The 14489-nt window shown below is 42.2% G+C and overlaps 2 protein-coding genes across 3 annotated transcripts in view; both read right to left on the bottom strand.

The window, feature by feature from the left end:
- The window catches only part of cerkl (ceramide kinase-like), a 50128-nt gene extending 40819 nt beyond the window's left edge, over positions 1-9309 (bottom strand). For both annotated transcript variants that reach the window (XM_048239083.1, XM_048239082.1), the window contains exon 1: positions 8853-9309. In XM_048239083.1, coding sequence (XP_048095040.1) covers positions 8853-9201 — 349 coding nt within the window. In that variant the 5' untranslated portion in view covers positions 9202-9309. The remainder of the gene's footprint in view (positions 1-8852) is intronic.
- A 1814-nt stretch (positions 9310-11123) lies between these two features.
- Positions 11124-14231, bottom strand: neurod1 (neuronal differentiation 1). Its single transcript, XM_048238219.1, has 2 exons — positions 14079-14231; positions 11124-13388 (listed from the first exon to the last, which is right to left on the bottom strand). Exon 2 carries the CDS (start codon positions 13377-13379, stop codon positions 12321-12323), a length of 1059 nt encoding a protein of 352 aa, XP_048094176.1. The 5' UTR covers positions 13380-13388; positions 14079-14231; the 3' UTR covers positions 11124-12320.
- Between the last annotated feature and the right edge of the window lie 258 nt (positions 14232-14489).

Raw genomic sequence — 14489 nt, 5'->3', positions numbered from 1 at the left:
ACACTCATGACAAAACACTCACACAAACACACACAACACATACATACAAGAAACATAAACACACCACACACATGACAAAGCACACACAAACACACACAACACACAGCACATACACACAAGACACATAAACACACACACACACACACACACACACACAATGACACAATCATCAGTTAAAATGATAAATACATCACATTGCATTAATGCACTACCGTGACCTCGAAAATAACTAGGCACACAATTAGTTTCAAAGTAAAGTAAATTGCAGAAATAAATTCACACCTTTTCATTTCACACCAATACAAAGTAAATGAAATGAGAGTAAGGTTGTGCACCACTTTCTCCAGAACTCTTGGAAGTGCTTTTTCATCAAAACACACATCTTTCAACAAGACAGTTCATAAACTGCATCTTCCTCACAAAAAAAATAAAACATTATATTTTAGCAGTGCAAATGAAATTTGATGTCATGAAGGTTGCATTTATGTTTATTTAGTATTCCCGTTGAACATTTTTGTTGTTATTAAGTAGAGACATGCATCCCATCCTCTGATGAGTGTGAGAAAACAGTAAAGCAGTCACATACGGCCCTTCCTTTCAGCATCATTCTGATGTGTTGACTATAGTCTGGTCTCTTTTACTTTCTCAACCACGAGCTAAAAATGGTGACAGTCATCAGACAAGCTGTGATTCAGCCCAACCAGGCTCTCCTCCCACGGATGCCACCTCCAAGACGTCTGTCTGTCTGTCTTTGTGTGTCTGTCTTCCTCCCTCCTTCCCTGTCGCCACCGCTCTGTCTCTCTGTCGGCCCTAAATGTGTTTGCGTCTCCTCATGTGAAACCCTTTCTTCATTAGCCGAGCCCCAGCCGCACCTCCGTGTTTCAGAACATTAACTACCCTCTCACATTACTGCACAGGACACCCTGCGCCATCTGTTCACACTCAGCCTGATGCGACGCCGTGCGAAAGCTCCGCTCAGATCAGCTCAGCTCGGGGCCCGGCCCAGCTCACACAGCAGCAGCAGCAACAGCAGCAGCAACAGCATCTAGTCAACTTTAGTAGAGATGCCTTTGTGTTTGTCATACAAATACACACACACACACACACACACACACACACACACACACACACACACACACACACAGAACATACACACATATCTACACATTAAGCCCCCTCACACACACACACACACACACACACACACACACACACACACACACACACACACACACACTGACTTACACACAAATATACCCACACATACCCCAAAAAAACAGTCAATTTAATTAGAGGGAATGAAGCTAATCTCTCCTGGCTGAGCAGTCTGTGGGCTGGCCGGGGTGGGAGGACTAAACTGGCCCCTGTTCAGAACGATGGACAGGAAGAGGACACCGAGGGTGGGTGGCCATAGATCTGGACCACAGCGAGAGAGAGAGAGAGAGACAGAGAGACAGAGAGAGACAGAGAGAGAGATACAAAAACAGGGAAAGAGATGGATGAGGAAAGGCAGGAAGCGTGGGGGGAGAGAGAGAGATGGAGTGAGTGTGTGTGTGTGAGAAAAAGAGAGAGGGTGGATGGCATGATAGAAAGATGGATAGGAAGAGAGAGGGAAAGAGAGAGAGAGAGAGAGAGAGAGAGAGAGAGAGAGAGAGGTAGGGCCCCTCCCCTGCTACATTACAGTAAGCCGGCACCCTGTCTGTATCAATCTTGGCACATCTGTCTGATGCAAAGCGTAAACAGGATTACAGAGGGACTTATCTGCTTGGTGCTAATTGTGCTGCCATTTTCTGCACATGTCCACGCTTTCACGGCAACTGCTTTTCATGCAAACTCTCCAAACCACAACTACAACTATGAGCTGAACCCCCTCTCTCTCTGTCTCTCTCTGTCTCACTCTCTCTCTCTCTCTCTCTCTCTCTCTCTCTCTCTCTCTCTCTCTCGCTCTCTCTCACTTTTTTTGTGGGCTCAGCTCTTGCGAGGGAACCCTGACTGGATCTGTCTGTGTCTGTCTGAGCCCTTACCTTGGCAATGACTATTTATTATTCACCCTGAATCAGGAGGAGTAGCAGTTTGGTTTAAATGGGCTTAGCACAAAGCAGGAAACAATGGGAGAAACGGAAGAGAAAGCAGGCCAGAAGAACATATGCTATGTTGTAGATTTAACAACTCCAAAATCTTTAGAAACAATAACAATTTCACTTAATATTCCAAGCCTGGCACTTGCTTTTTAAAAAAAAATGAGGTGATAAGATAAGTAAGATAAGTACAAATGGAAAATGAGATTTTATTTTTTGGAGATGGCTTCAGTCAACACTAATCATCCTTTGTCTTACTTATGCAAGGATGGGAGCCACACGGCTTCTACTACTAAATACTCATGTTCTGTAGAGCATCCTCCCTATATAGCACACAGCTTAATGTATGTTGTGTATATGTGTATTTCTTTCCCCTAGTTCTAGTGCTAGGGCTGTTCTGAAGGGCATAACCACTCATGTCCACTCAGCCATTGGGCAGTCACATGTAAGGAATCCACAACAGGTTATATAATCAATATTCCATTGACGTGGGTCATGGTGATGCACGAGAGTGTTGCTCAGTCATTTCCCACCAATCACACGTCCGCCCCAAGTTTGTTTACAGCTCCTTAGCGCCAGAGCTGCAAGCTCATCTCAGGGAAAGGGCTGCTGTCAGGAAATACAATAAACGACCTCTGCTTGCCAGCACTGTTAATCCCTGTCCCTTTCATATCCTTTAAGTATACACTACTTGTCATCAGAGCGTTGACACGTGGGTCAGGCTACCAGAAGCAGTGCTTGGCACATGCTGAGGACGGGTAAACACAACGGACTAAGTCTTCCTCCCGGGCCGGCAGACGTCTGAGTCATTGTTGTTTTCAGGCTCTTTTTTTTTCTTTCTTCAGGGTATGGTTTTCAAGTTCTCAATCCATACAGGCTGAGTGGACACACCATGGGGGGTCCTTGCCTCTCTGCTGGTGGTTTATCTGTGTGTGTGTGTGTGTGTGTTTGCTCCAGGGCATGGCGGCTCAGATGTAGTACGGGCCATATGCTCTAGGTCATTGCTCTAGATGGGCTGCTATGGGCCAGATCAATATGGCTGGTCTGATGGCACACCAGGTCAGATGACATGGAGACCACTCCACAGTCTGTCTCTGGATGGACCTGCAGTCCCCTGGGACCTTATCTCAGTCACTGACAAGTACATACATCCAGAGCATGCACTCAGCCCTACCCCCTACTTTAAACGCTTCTTCATAAAGATTAGGACTCTATATAATGTTACTTGGGATGCGGGCCACTGTTTGCTTCAACTACACACAAAGGCACATTTTATTAGAGCCTTTTCATGTCCGATGACCAACTGCACACATATGCTTTGCATTTATATGGCAAGCATATGACAGCAGTGCCATCTCAAACTAACAATTTTCATAAATGATTATTTTAGCATTTTTATATCATTGATCATAGAGAAGGTCTTGTCTTTTTCTATGACTGTAAAACGTAAGAAAACAGATCACAAATGGCTCTTCTGCAAACAAGTTCCACCTCTTCTCTCCATCCAGCCAAGTGTCATCTTCTTTTTTTTTTTTCGCTTGGCGCACATGACTCTGATTTAAGATGACACGACGGGCTCAGCCCCTCATATTGGTCACACAGTGAGACGCGGGGGGAGATTAAATAAAACTGTGCACTCTCCTAGAAAACTTTATTGCTTCCAGATGGATACAAGCTTCCTCTCGGCGCTCCTCACCGCCTGCCTGGGGGGGGTGGGTATGGGGCTGTCGCCGGGCATGTCAACGCGCAATTAATGTATGGAACAAAAGGAATCAATTCTACACCAATCTCCTGCAAGTGCGTAATCTAATATGCCCTCACAATCTAACAGGCACCGTTCAATAGTTTGAAGATTTTCAGGAAAGCATGTTTGCACTGATAGAAACAAACCACTCTGAATATGTATTTTAAAAGGACTATTTGTGGAATATGTGTTTATCTGTGTATATTTGTGTTTATCTGTGTATATGTGTGTGTGTGTGTGTGTGTGTGTGTGTGTGTGTGTGTGTGTGTGTGTGTGTGTGACTACTGGAATATTCCATTTGCATCTCTACTTCACTACACTACCTTCCACAGGCCCATTTTGAAACACTACCATGCGGAAGTGCTCATGTAAACTCTACTCTACTACCTCATTAGGACAAAATGGGGGACATCTAATACATGGCACAAAAACCTCCCTCTTTGTCTTCATTGTTGTCAGGGTTTGTGTGGATCCCCCTCTCTCCCTCTCTCTATCTCCCACTCTATCCCTTTTTTTCTGCAGATGAAACTAATACTGTGCGTTGACAAGTGTCCAAGCTCTGCTCGAGGGCTCGTGCCAGGCCCGCGCGCTGCTCTTTGCCCCCATGTTGCGTGGGGCCATGTGGTTCACAGCAGGGCGCCTGAGACCATATTTTCCACCTGTGCCTTCGGAGGGCTGTGTGTCCAGACACACAGACAACTCCAAAACCCAATATTTACATTTTTATATTGCCATTTCTGGGGGGCCCCCGGGAAGCAAACAAAGGAGACGGCGGCGTCTGTTTGCTCCTTGTGTGCAATTAGAGTACGACACTGTATATTCCCTTCATAATACGGTAGGGTCATTCACTCTGAGGCCTTGCTGGGGTAGGGAGGGGGACTGTTCACTGAACAATTCAACTGATTAAGTTTTATAGCTGTAAATGGCAGGATAAATACAGATTTGTTTTGTCTTCATTCAAACAATCCTGTTGATTTCCTAAGCCAATTATGGTATACATATGTTTGCTTTGGTTAGGTATATTCTTCTAAGGTCAATATGCTCTTTAAATCTTTGTCATATTTTTTTGTAAGCAAACAAAGATATTTACCCTGCTGTGTTGTGATATTTGTTCATTGTTTACTTGCCACAATAATAAACATTCTCAACAATCAATTTGAATCTCAAGATGGGTACTTGAAAATCAACAACGAATTGTTTTTTTCCCCCCTCTCCCTGAGTATAGATTCTCATAATATGCAATCCAATCCTGTGATGGAGCCCATTTTCCTGGGCTGCTTTTAATTACTACCTTACACCTGCCCCAGTGTGCTTTAGACCAGAGTCTCAGGTGTTCTCGAATGAGCGGTGCATGACTTGGCATAATGAGCGCTGAGGATGCTAATGACACCTTGCTTTGTCAGTCAAATGTCTCTTTCTGTTTTCTGTGGCCAGGGCTGGGAGAGAGGGGTGGGAGGCAGGGGGAGGAGGATGGGCATGGAATCAGAGGCTAGGAAAAACACTGCAAAACTAACAGGAGAGAGAGAAAGAGAGTGAGAGAGAGAGATCGAGAGAGAGAAAGAGAGAGACAGAGAGAGATAGAGGGAGACAGAGAATGAGAGAGAGACAGAGAATGAGAGAGAGACAGAGAGAGATAGAGAAAGAGAGAGAGAGACAGAGAATGAGAGAGAGACAGAGAGAGAGAGAGACACACACACAGAAAGAGAGAGAGAGGGGGGGGGACAAAAGCCAAGAGAGAAAAGACTGATCTGCCAAACGATAATCACATAGTGCATACACTGATGCTATGACTAAAGAATACTGATATTTCTGAGCTATATGATGTTTATACGTTTCCTCGTCATCCTCAAAAATATTGTGACATGATTATAAATTGGAGCTATAACTTGGTGCAGCATCTGCACTGTATTTAACCTAGTTTGGGATTTCCTCCAGGCTAAAGTCCTAACAGATTTGGAAAAAAGTTTTGCTAAAATATTCAACTTTTGACACTTTATCTCAAGACATGAAAACTTGGAACTCGAGAGGCTCTGTGGAGCAATCAGTGGAGTCAGAAATCTGAGGACTGGCTAGTTAAACCAGTGACTAGAGACCAAGCTGAAGAGCTCAACTGACCCCAGGGGTCAACAAGATTCCTCAGAGTTCCGGAAAAAAACAGGTCACTTAAAATTTCACATCAACACCACAACATAGCTAAGACTTCAAAGCACTTCCAGAACTGCCAAAAATGTCCAGACCAGTTTATGTGTAATACAGATAGAATTTCTTAAAATCATAAAATGTAAGCATGCCGGGGGTCCTAATCCTATATGCTGTGGTTGTATTGTCTTTTCTAGGAAAACAGCTATCTAGAACGTATTCATGTCAACAAATTCAACACCACCAACTCAACGTGATTCCATTTACAGGAATTATATTACTGTAATCTCAAATAGAAAACAAACCTAGGTTTAGGTTAAGATAAATGAAAAACAATATTTGTCTACATAAACTAAATGCAATCAGTGTGCACAGCTTGGGGTGTTGTACACAGTGTGTACAAGACCCCAAGCCAAAGAAGAAAGGATGCACATTTGCAGCAGCTATCCATTCTGAACATTCATAGTCATTTTTAAAAAAGGAGGTCACGGACATAAAATCCCCCAATGCATTAATGTGTATGTAAAGATTACAGTAATGAAAATAGCATTTTACTCCAGCTCAAATCTTTACTTTTGCATCAACGAAATCCATATCGATACAGTAAACAAAAGAAAGGCAGAGCCCAAGACATCTACCCCTGGACTTGCTCTTATGCAGGCAACACAATCGCCAGGTCCCTACTGTAAACTGCAATGTGCTCTCAGGATGTATGATACAAACAGAACCAGTTGCACTACTGTTTCATAGTTCATGTTCTGATTTTGCACAACACTGAAACTAATGTACAACCCAATTAGTACACACACACTGTTAAGAGACAGCAAGGGAACAATCACATCTACATACAGTGAAAACTGGAGTTTTGTAGACACATCTACAACGAACAGCACAGAGCAATATAACACTCTGGGCAGGAAGATACAAAGTCACTGAGTTCAGATCAAGAGGAGGCAGCTCTGTTCTCTGTGCTCGAGTCATTGCTAAGATACACTGACATTCAAGTGTAAACAAACCACAACCTGACAAGACACCCACACACCCACACTTTGCCCACAGTGGGACATTTGTTCTGGGGTGCTGTAGCATTTCACTCCACGTCGTGAGAACAACAAAGACAAAAAGTCATGAAATGTCAGATTTAAAATGTTATCTGACTGTTGCAATTTTGAAATGCCCTCTTTATTGCAAGAATAGTACAGCCATTATGGGCATTTAATAACACAATATTGCAAAGTGATGAGAGTTATTGTCCAATTCTAAAGAATAAAGGGAGATGTTTTGATCCTCTATCCCCAGGCAGAACAGAATTACAAAGCCGTCAAATAAAGCAACCCAGCATATCAGCACTGGTGTGTCATTTTTTGGCAGTTTCATGATAGCATTTGGTAAAGGCCATAGGGGGTTATTAGATGGATGCTTTCTGTGTAATGAGAGTGCTGGCTTAATAACATTAGCTTGGATCACAGATAAAAAAAAAGCACTGTCTATAAAGCTTAAGCAAAATAGGGGCCCTCTTGCACCAGGCATTGCTGGGGCTTTTGAAGGCTCTGTTCAAAAACAACATTACCAAGAGATACATGCCTTCGCCTCAAACACCTGGACATGCATCAAAACACTTCATTTTCCCTTTCTCCTCATTACTGATGAAACATTTTCACTTCATGATCAACTACAATGCATGCATTATTTATTTATTTATTTCCTGTGTGGCACTAAAAGCAAATGAGTGACTCACTCTTGGCAAAAAGTGGAAGGGAAGGAATCAAAGTCAAACAGAGTCAAACCAGCTAGTCAGTGCATTGATCCTGCTATAATAATAGCTAAGTTCATAAGTGAAAAAACTTGAAAGTTTATGGTTTACCAATGCATGGCTCTAACTTGGCTATTAAATTAAAGTGTGTCAAAATGTCCACCAGTTTAAAAAGCAACACATGCTTTGTTAGCTTCATTAGTGGGTGTGCTGGCATATTGCAAAAACTACCCCGCGAAAAGGAAGTCATGCACTGATCTTCCTTGTGCAGTGATGCAGATGGTAGTTTTTGAGTATCATTTACTTGGACATTTGCTAACTGTCCACAAGACTAGCAGATGCCCTACTTTAGGTGGTCACAACAGTGGACCGGGGTCTATTACCAGCACATCTGTCACATAGGACTTTTTGGCATCAGTAACATTTTCCTCTTTTTTCAGGATAACCTTTAGTCTCTGGATGCTATGATACAGGCAATGTGAAAATCTGTATGTCCACATGCTGTGTGATTCAATAAAAAGTTTGTAAAAAAAAGTGAGCTTCTACAAGCAAATCACAGTTTTGTGTTGCATCTGTCAGTACTTGCATAAAACGTATTACATTTACATTCCAATCAAGGTGTAATTTGCTAAATTTGTATAAAAATGTGTAGTCTATTGTGTAGCCTATATGCATATATGACCCATTACATAGGCCTAAACGATCACAAATTAATTCTGAATAATTTGGTCTTTCGAGGTTTGCGGTAGGCCGCCTCCCACGCCAACGTGTTTTCTGATTGGTTACATTGCAATTAAGTAGCAGGAAGCGTCTTATGTTGACACCAAAAAAGAACACATGACAAAGCATAACTTAGTCCTTATGGTCGGCCATAGTTTCTCTTCACTTTTTTTTTAAATGTAAACACTACTGATCCTTAATCCCTGCTGTATCACTGGCTAATTTAGTCACACTTGGCGCTAGCGCGTTCGTTTTACGCATTTACTTCCATTGTGGCAGATTATGTACAGCAAAGGGATAGTTTTTTCCCGACAAGTGTGTGGCCTATGTTTGATAAGAAAATGCTGCTGGTGTTACCTCGCTGAAAAAAGGAACAGAAGCTAATTGTCATGGAAACAGAAAACACTATGCAGCTCACCTGTAGGGGTCTCGGGTTGGATGGGAGTCCACGTAACTCGCGATGCAGTTAGAACTACATCATGGCTCCGTTTCCCTATCTGAAATATTCCCCTAACTATCGGTTCGTCATTACTTTTTTGAGTGCAGTCGCCTGGTAGATTTTCGGTTTCAGAGGGCGCCTCGGTGCTTAACTGAGGGGCAGAAACGGAGCGTGTACTGCCTGTTTGTGTCTTCCTCTTTTTCTTTTTCTTCTTAGCAGCGCGATGGCTGGTATCTACGGGAGACACCGGTTGCATCTCGTGTAACTCTTCCTGGCTCTCTGACCATACTCCTCGGACGGTGATCGATTTTCGTGGACTTTCGAACATTATTGTTGTTTGTCAGCAGGTGGCCTCGGTGTAGTTATTGTCGAGTCAGCGCGCTCCCGCTTGTTGGGATTTCGCATGCGATCCAGTGAAACTTCCTTTGCTGCACGAGTGGACTCTCTCAGCAGCGCGCGCTCCCGTGGAGCGCACCTTATTGCGGTGGCGCGCTGGCTACTTTTCACAATAGCCGACTCTGTTCTGAGCACCTTCACATTGACAGAAGTGTATCTGAATATCCATCATTTTACGCATCTGTAAAACTTGTCTGTGTGTGATAAAATTAGGCTACACCTATTGTGCAATTTAAGATGAAGAGTGTTTAAATAAATCCTTAATTTCAACAATTAGTTTTCAATATTCCAAATCAATTTAGCAATATTGTAAACTACATGTGAATTACTTGTGAAAAATATTACTTTAGCAAACAATAATTTACACTGACCAGGGGCGGTGTTAGGGCGCGCGGAAGGAGTTTTATTAGGCCCAGCACTCTGGACAGTTCCTATAAGCCCGGGACGCCAAAACACGTCCACCTTACAACCAGTCAGTAAATGGTGCATCTAATTTCAGAGAACTATTTGTTTTGTTTGCAACTTCTCATTAAGCAGTTAAATTCCAAATACAGTCATAGATTTCTGGGAGATAGTCGCACTCTATCCCTCAAAGTTTTAAGTGTACCCACTGTCACGCGCACACACACACACTTCAGTGTTAAACCACAGAAGTCATCCTCGATGGGACAAAAAAAAGCTTGTTCTAGAGAATTCCCTCCACGAGCTCTTCCACTGATTTCATAGAAATGTTTAATAATTTGAATTGACGTGGTGATCATCCCTGTAAAACAGCTTCAGTAGAAACAAACCTGCAGAATATCCATGCAACAACCTTGACGTGAAGTTTGTTGCTATCCCATTGGGTTAGATGTATTGGTTTATGCAGTGAGTGTTCATGCATAAAAAAGATCATTTTCATAAATTAAAACCTCCCCTGCAGAAGTAACATCTGTGCCTCTCTCACTTTGCATAAAAGATTGTGGCACGAAAATGCCCACCGACTGACTGCAGCAATTCGTGGTATGGCAGCAAATCTGTAGGTCTGTTCATCAGGCGTTCATCTACATCAATCATATACTTTCTGTGTTCCCGGTTTCCATGTAGGCTAGTCTAATACATGTGAACGCTTACGCTGCACTATGTTTCTTTGTCACATTTTCTTCTTCTAGCTATCAGTGTCAGTAAGCATATTATGACCATTTGTTCTTAACACTATCCAATATGATTTCCATACGAAACCCCCTATACTATAATAATATCGGAATGCGTTCAGACCATCCTACAACTTCTAAAAAAACTAAAAAAAAAAAAAAAAAAACTTTGGTGAACAAAAAATGTTTTGTGTGATACAAATAAGGCACGTCTGACACATTAATCGTGAAGTAGCCTATGTCAGTGCCCTGCCAACAGGATGGCCGGATTTTGGCTATTTGAAAAAAATAATTTTGAGTCAGCCAAGGCTCAGAGTGTTCATTCACAAACCCTTTTTGTGATTCAAGATCCGACAGTGCATTCAGTCCTGAAGGACCCTGAAGTGATGCATGTCTTGACTCAAGAGCATACGGAGAAAAAGAATAAGCTGCCATTGTAGGCAATGACATCTGACTAAGCTGTTGACGACTCAAAGAGCTTATGTTACACTAAAAAACAAATTAAATCTCTTACTACTTGTGTCAACATTGACCAGCAAAAGGTTTCAAAATGTCTAACAGCGAAAAAACTCGCGCAGGACAAGATTATTTTCATAGTTTATAGACCTAAGATAATTAAATTCTTGAGAGCAAACCTGGCTGATCAACCTGTCGAATGTAGGCCTATCAACAAATCCTAAATTATACATGTTGAACTATAGATAATACTCAGCATTCAATGTATGTAGTAAAATATTTAATGCATTGAATAATAGCAAAATCATACTCATTCACATTATTCTACAAATCATTGAGTGGGCTCCATGAGACCAACATAAATACAATAATCCCACTAGAACCACATTGGATGATACTTAAAGGTTTTTCAACCAAACTTTGAATGCTGCAGCAATACATCACTCTACATTTTACAAACAGAAGTACAGCACAAATCCAAACTCGGAACCACGCTTTTTGGACTGCAGTCGCACATGCAACATATCTACTGCTCAAAGGGAGGAGGGGTGGTCAAGAATGATATACTGAAGCCTATGTCGTACCGATTAACAACCAGAAGAAAAGGATTGAGTATGAAGGTAGGGTGATTGTTTATTATCGTTCTGTTATGACAGTCCCTTGTTTAGATTGTACACAGGGTGCAATTTTCAGATGATAGTCAAACGTTGTATGTACATCAGCAATACTTTCCCAACACCAATTATGTGGGCGACTGTCGTGACTCCCGAGTCATTTGTCCATTTTCTCTCGAATGATTAAGCATTCTTGATTGTTTGGAAAACAACACTGTTGGGAGAGAAACGATCATAATTGTGCAATTTTGCATGGTTTACAGTAAATAATTGCTAAGGCAACATAACAGGTTCTTAAGCACTTGCCTGCCAGTTTACATCACTGAATAATAGCTAGAATAATTACTGTTTTGTATAAACATGAGATAACTCTATTTTATAAAACATTGACATGGAGATGGTTGGAATGATGTAGGAACTCGACTTTATAAAAAATGAATTGACAATTCTATACAAAATCACAACAAAATAATTCAGCATGGGATTGATAAGTAGTAAAATGCAGGTTGAAAAATATAAAATCTATAATATTTTTTTATAATTGGCCCAGTATCTCGTTTAAAAATTGCATAGTTTCCAAATTATTGCTTGTGATTTTGTAACATGGATAATTAACACATTCTCAATAAGGTCACACCTAGATCCTCCTGTGACCGCAATGTAGAAGCGCTATAGAATACAATACATAAGGTGAAAGAGAATATGCATCCTCACTTCTCCTAAAGGCAGTAACAACAATAAATACATACATACGATTAAGCATATAGTGTTGTTGCTCTTTCGCGCCGAGGTACACCCGGACACCTCAACACATAATAATCAAAGTCTGTTCAAAAGTTTCACATGATTCATGAATCGTGAAATATAGCATTTAGCTGGGCATTCATGACCCTCTCGTGGTGAGAATGACCTTCGTAGGACATAATGTTTTCCATCGGTATGTCACAGCGCTGGGCAGAGCTTGCGTAAAGCGGGGCATGCCCCTGCGGTCCCGCCAGACCTGCCGCTTGATAGTGCATGGTAAAGGCGTAGTTCTTTTCGAACTCAGACGAAGGCTCGTGTTTGAAGGAAAAGTTCCCGTTCACACTCAGAGGTGGGCTAAGAGGTCCGTCGAATGACGGACTAGTGCAGTCTGTCAGGGCGGTTTCGAAGAACGGTTCCAGCGCACTTCCATACGCGTGTGGTTTGACATGAAATATGTGGGAGCTGTCCATTGTACCATAAGGAGGGCTAGGAAGACCGGGCGTCTGGTAAGAGTAGGGGTGAGCGGTGAAGGAAGCACTTGCTGTTTGCATATGAGCGGGGATTTCCTGGCTCTGTTCCGGGAGAAAAGTTCTGGGGTTCAGTTGGAGACAGCCCGCCACCAAATTTGTGGTAGGTTGCGACAAACCCTTACATAGGGCCTGCACAAATGACATCAAATCCGGGCTTTTGCCAGATCTCAGAATCTCAGACAGAGCCCAAATGTAGTTTTTCGCCAAACGCAATGTCTCTATCTTTGACAACTTCTGGGTTTTGGAGTAACATGGCACAACTTTACGCAAGCTCTCAAGTGCATCGTTGAGTCCATGCATACGGTTCCTTTCCCGCGCGTTGGCCTTCATGCGCCTAAGTTTAAACCTCTGAAGACGAGCTTTTGTCATTTTCTTCTTTTTCGGTCCACGTCTTTTGGGTTTGGTGTCATCTCCCTCCTCTTCCTCCTCATCTTCATCGTCGTCCTCTTCATCCAATCTGTTCATTTCATCGTCGTCGATGTCTTCTTCATCCATGTCTTTATTCATGGAATCGTGTGCGCCGTTTTTCTTTTCCATGTCGTGTTCGTCTTGGGAACTCTGACACTCGTCTGTCCAGTTGGCTGTATTCTGTGACTCCAACATCATGTTCTCCTCGGTGTATGACTTGGTCATGATCGAATACTGTTAAAAAAAAACAATAACAGTGGTCAGTATGACAAGCGGGACGGATGGCGTGCACGCAGACAAACCGACAGGTAGACAGACAGGACTCAGTCATGCCACGTAAACCAACATATCACCTGTATGGCTGTATGAAATAATCATTGCTGACTGGCAATGCTGTTATGTAACGCAGTAATCGGAATATAAGTCGATAACACTTAGCAACTCATACGCATCTCTTCATGAGACATAATGATTAAAACATGAACGAACTGCATCACATACCGTTGTGTCATGTTTAACCACAAAACTAATACAATTAGTCAGTTGTTTCAATTAGAGAAAGTGTACGCTGAATAATAATAATAATAATAATAATATTAATAATAATAATAATAAAACAGTTATTTTGATGAAGTGAAACAACTCTCATGAAGTGAAACAACTCTAAACATAATTAAATCAGTGCAAGTTGTTCAACTCCCAGATGAAAATTGGAGGGCTGAAACATTCTGAATTTGTTTTTAGATATCCGTTAACAAGTGCTCCCAGACATCACCTGCCACATGTGACATCTTTTTCCAAAATTACTAAATGCCAAATTTGTAAATTTCAATTAACTGCGCAAACACAGATTTCTGTTCCCAGTATACAAATACAATGCACATAAACAAAGTTTACAATAAAATAAATGGGATTCGTACATACCTGTTTTTGCAGAATGTCTGTTATGATAGTTTCATACCCCTCTTGGTGTGCAAGGACCTACGAAATGGACTGTGCCTGCGCAAGGGATGCTCTGGTTATATACGGCGGCAGCTGATGCTGAGAGATGAACATGTATATCTATGGCTACTGCTAAAACCCTTGCACCAATGACTGGCAGCAAACCCCACCTCTTTCCTCGGCACGCGCCATATGGCCGACTACGTCAGGAAAACGGCCCCAAGCGTCACGTGACATCTTCCATTTGTATTCGCCAGAGCTCCGTATTCCATCCCTTTGTGGCCAAAAGAAAGTGGCCATCTGTCGCCAGTTAGAGACTCCGTGGACCTGTTTGTACCCGCAGGATGAATTAACCCTTTCAAGCATAGGACACATTCAATCACGACCATCTCT

The sequence above is a fragment of the Alosa alosa genome, chromosome 3, assembly GCF_017589495.1.
Source record: "Alosa alosa isolate M-15738 ecotype Scorff River chromosome 3, AALO_Geno_1.1, whole genome shotgun sequence".
In the NCBI taxonomy this organism is placed as follows: Eukaryota; Metazoa; Chordata; class Actinopteri; order Clupeiformes; family Clupeidae; genus Alosa; species Alosa alosa.
The sequence above is the reverse complement of the archived record's forward strand: the minus strand, read 5'-3'. Positions and strand labels throughout refer to the sequence as shown.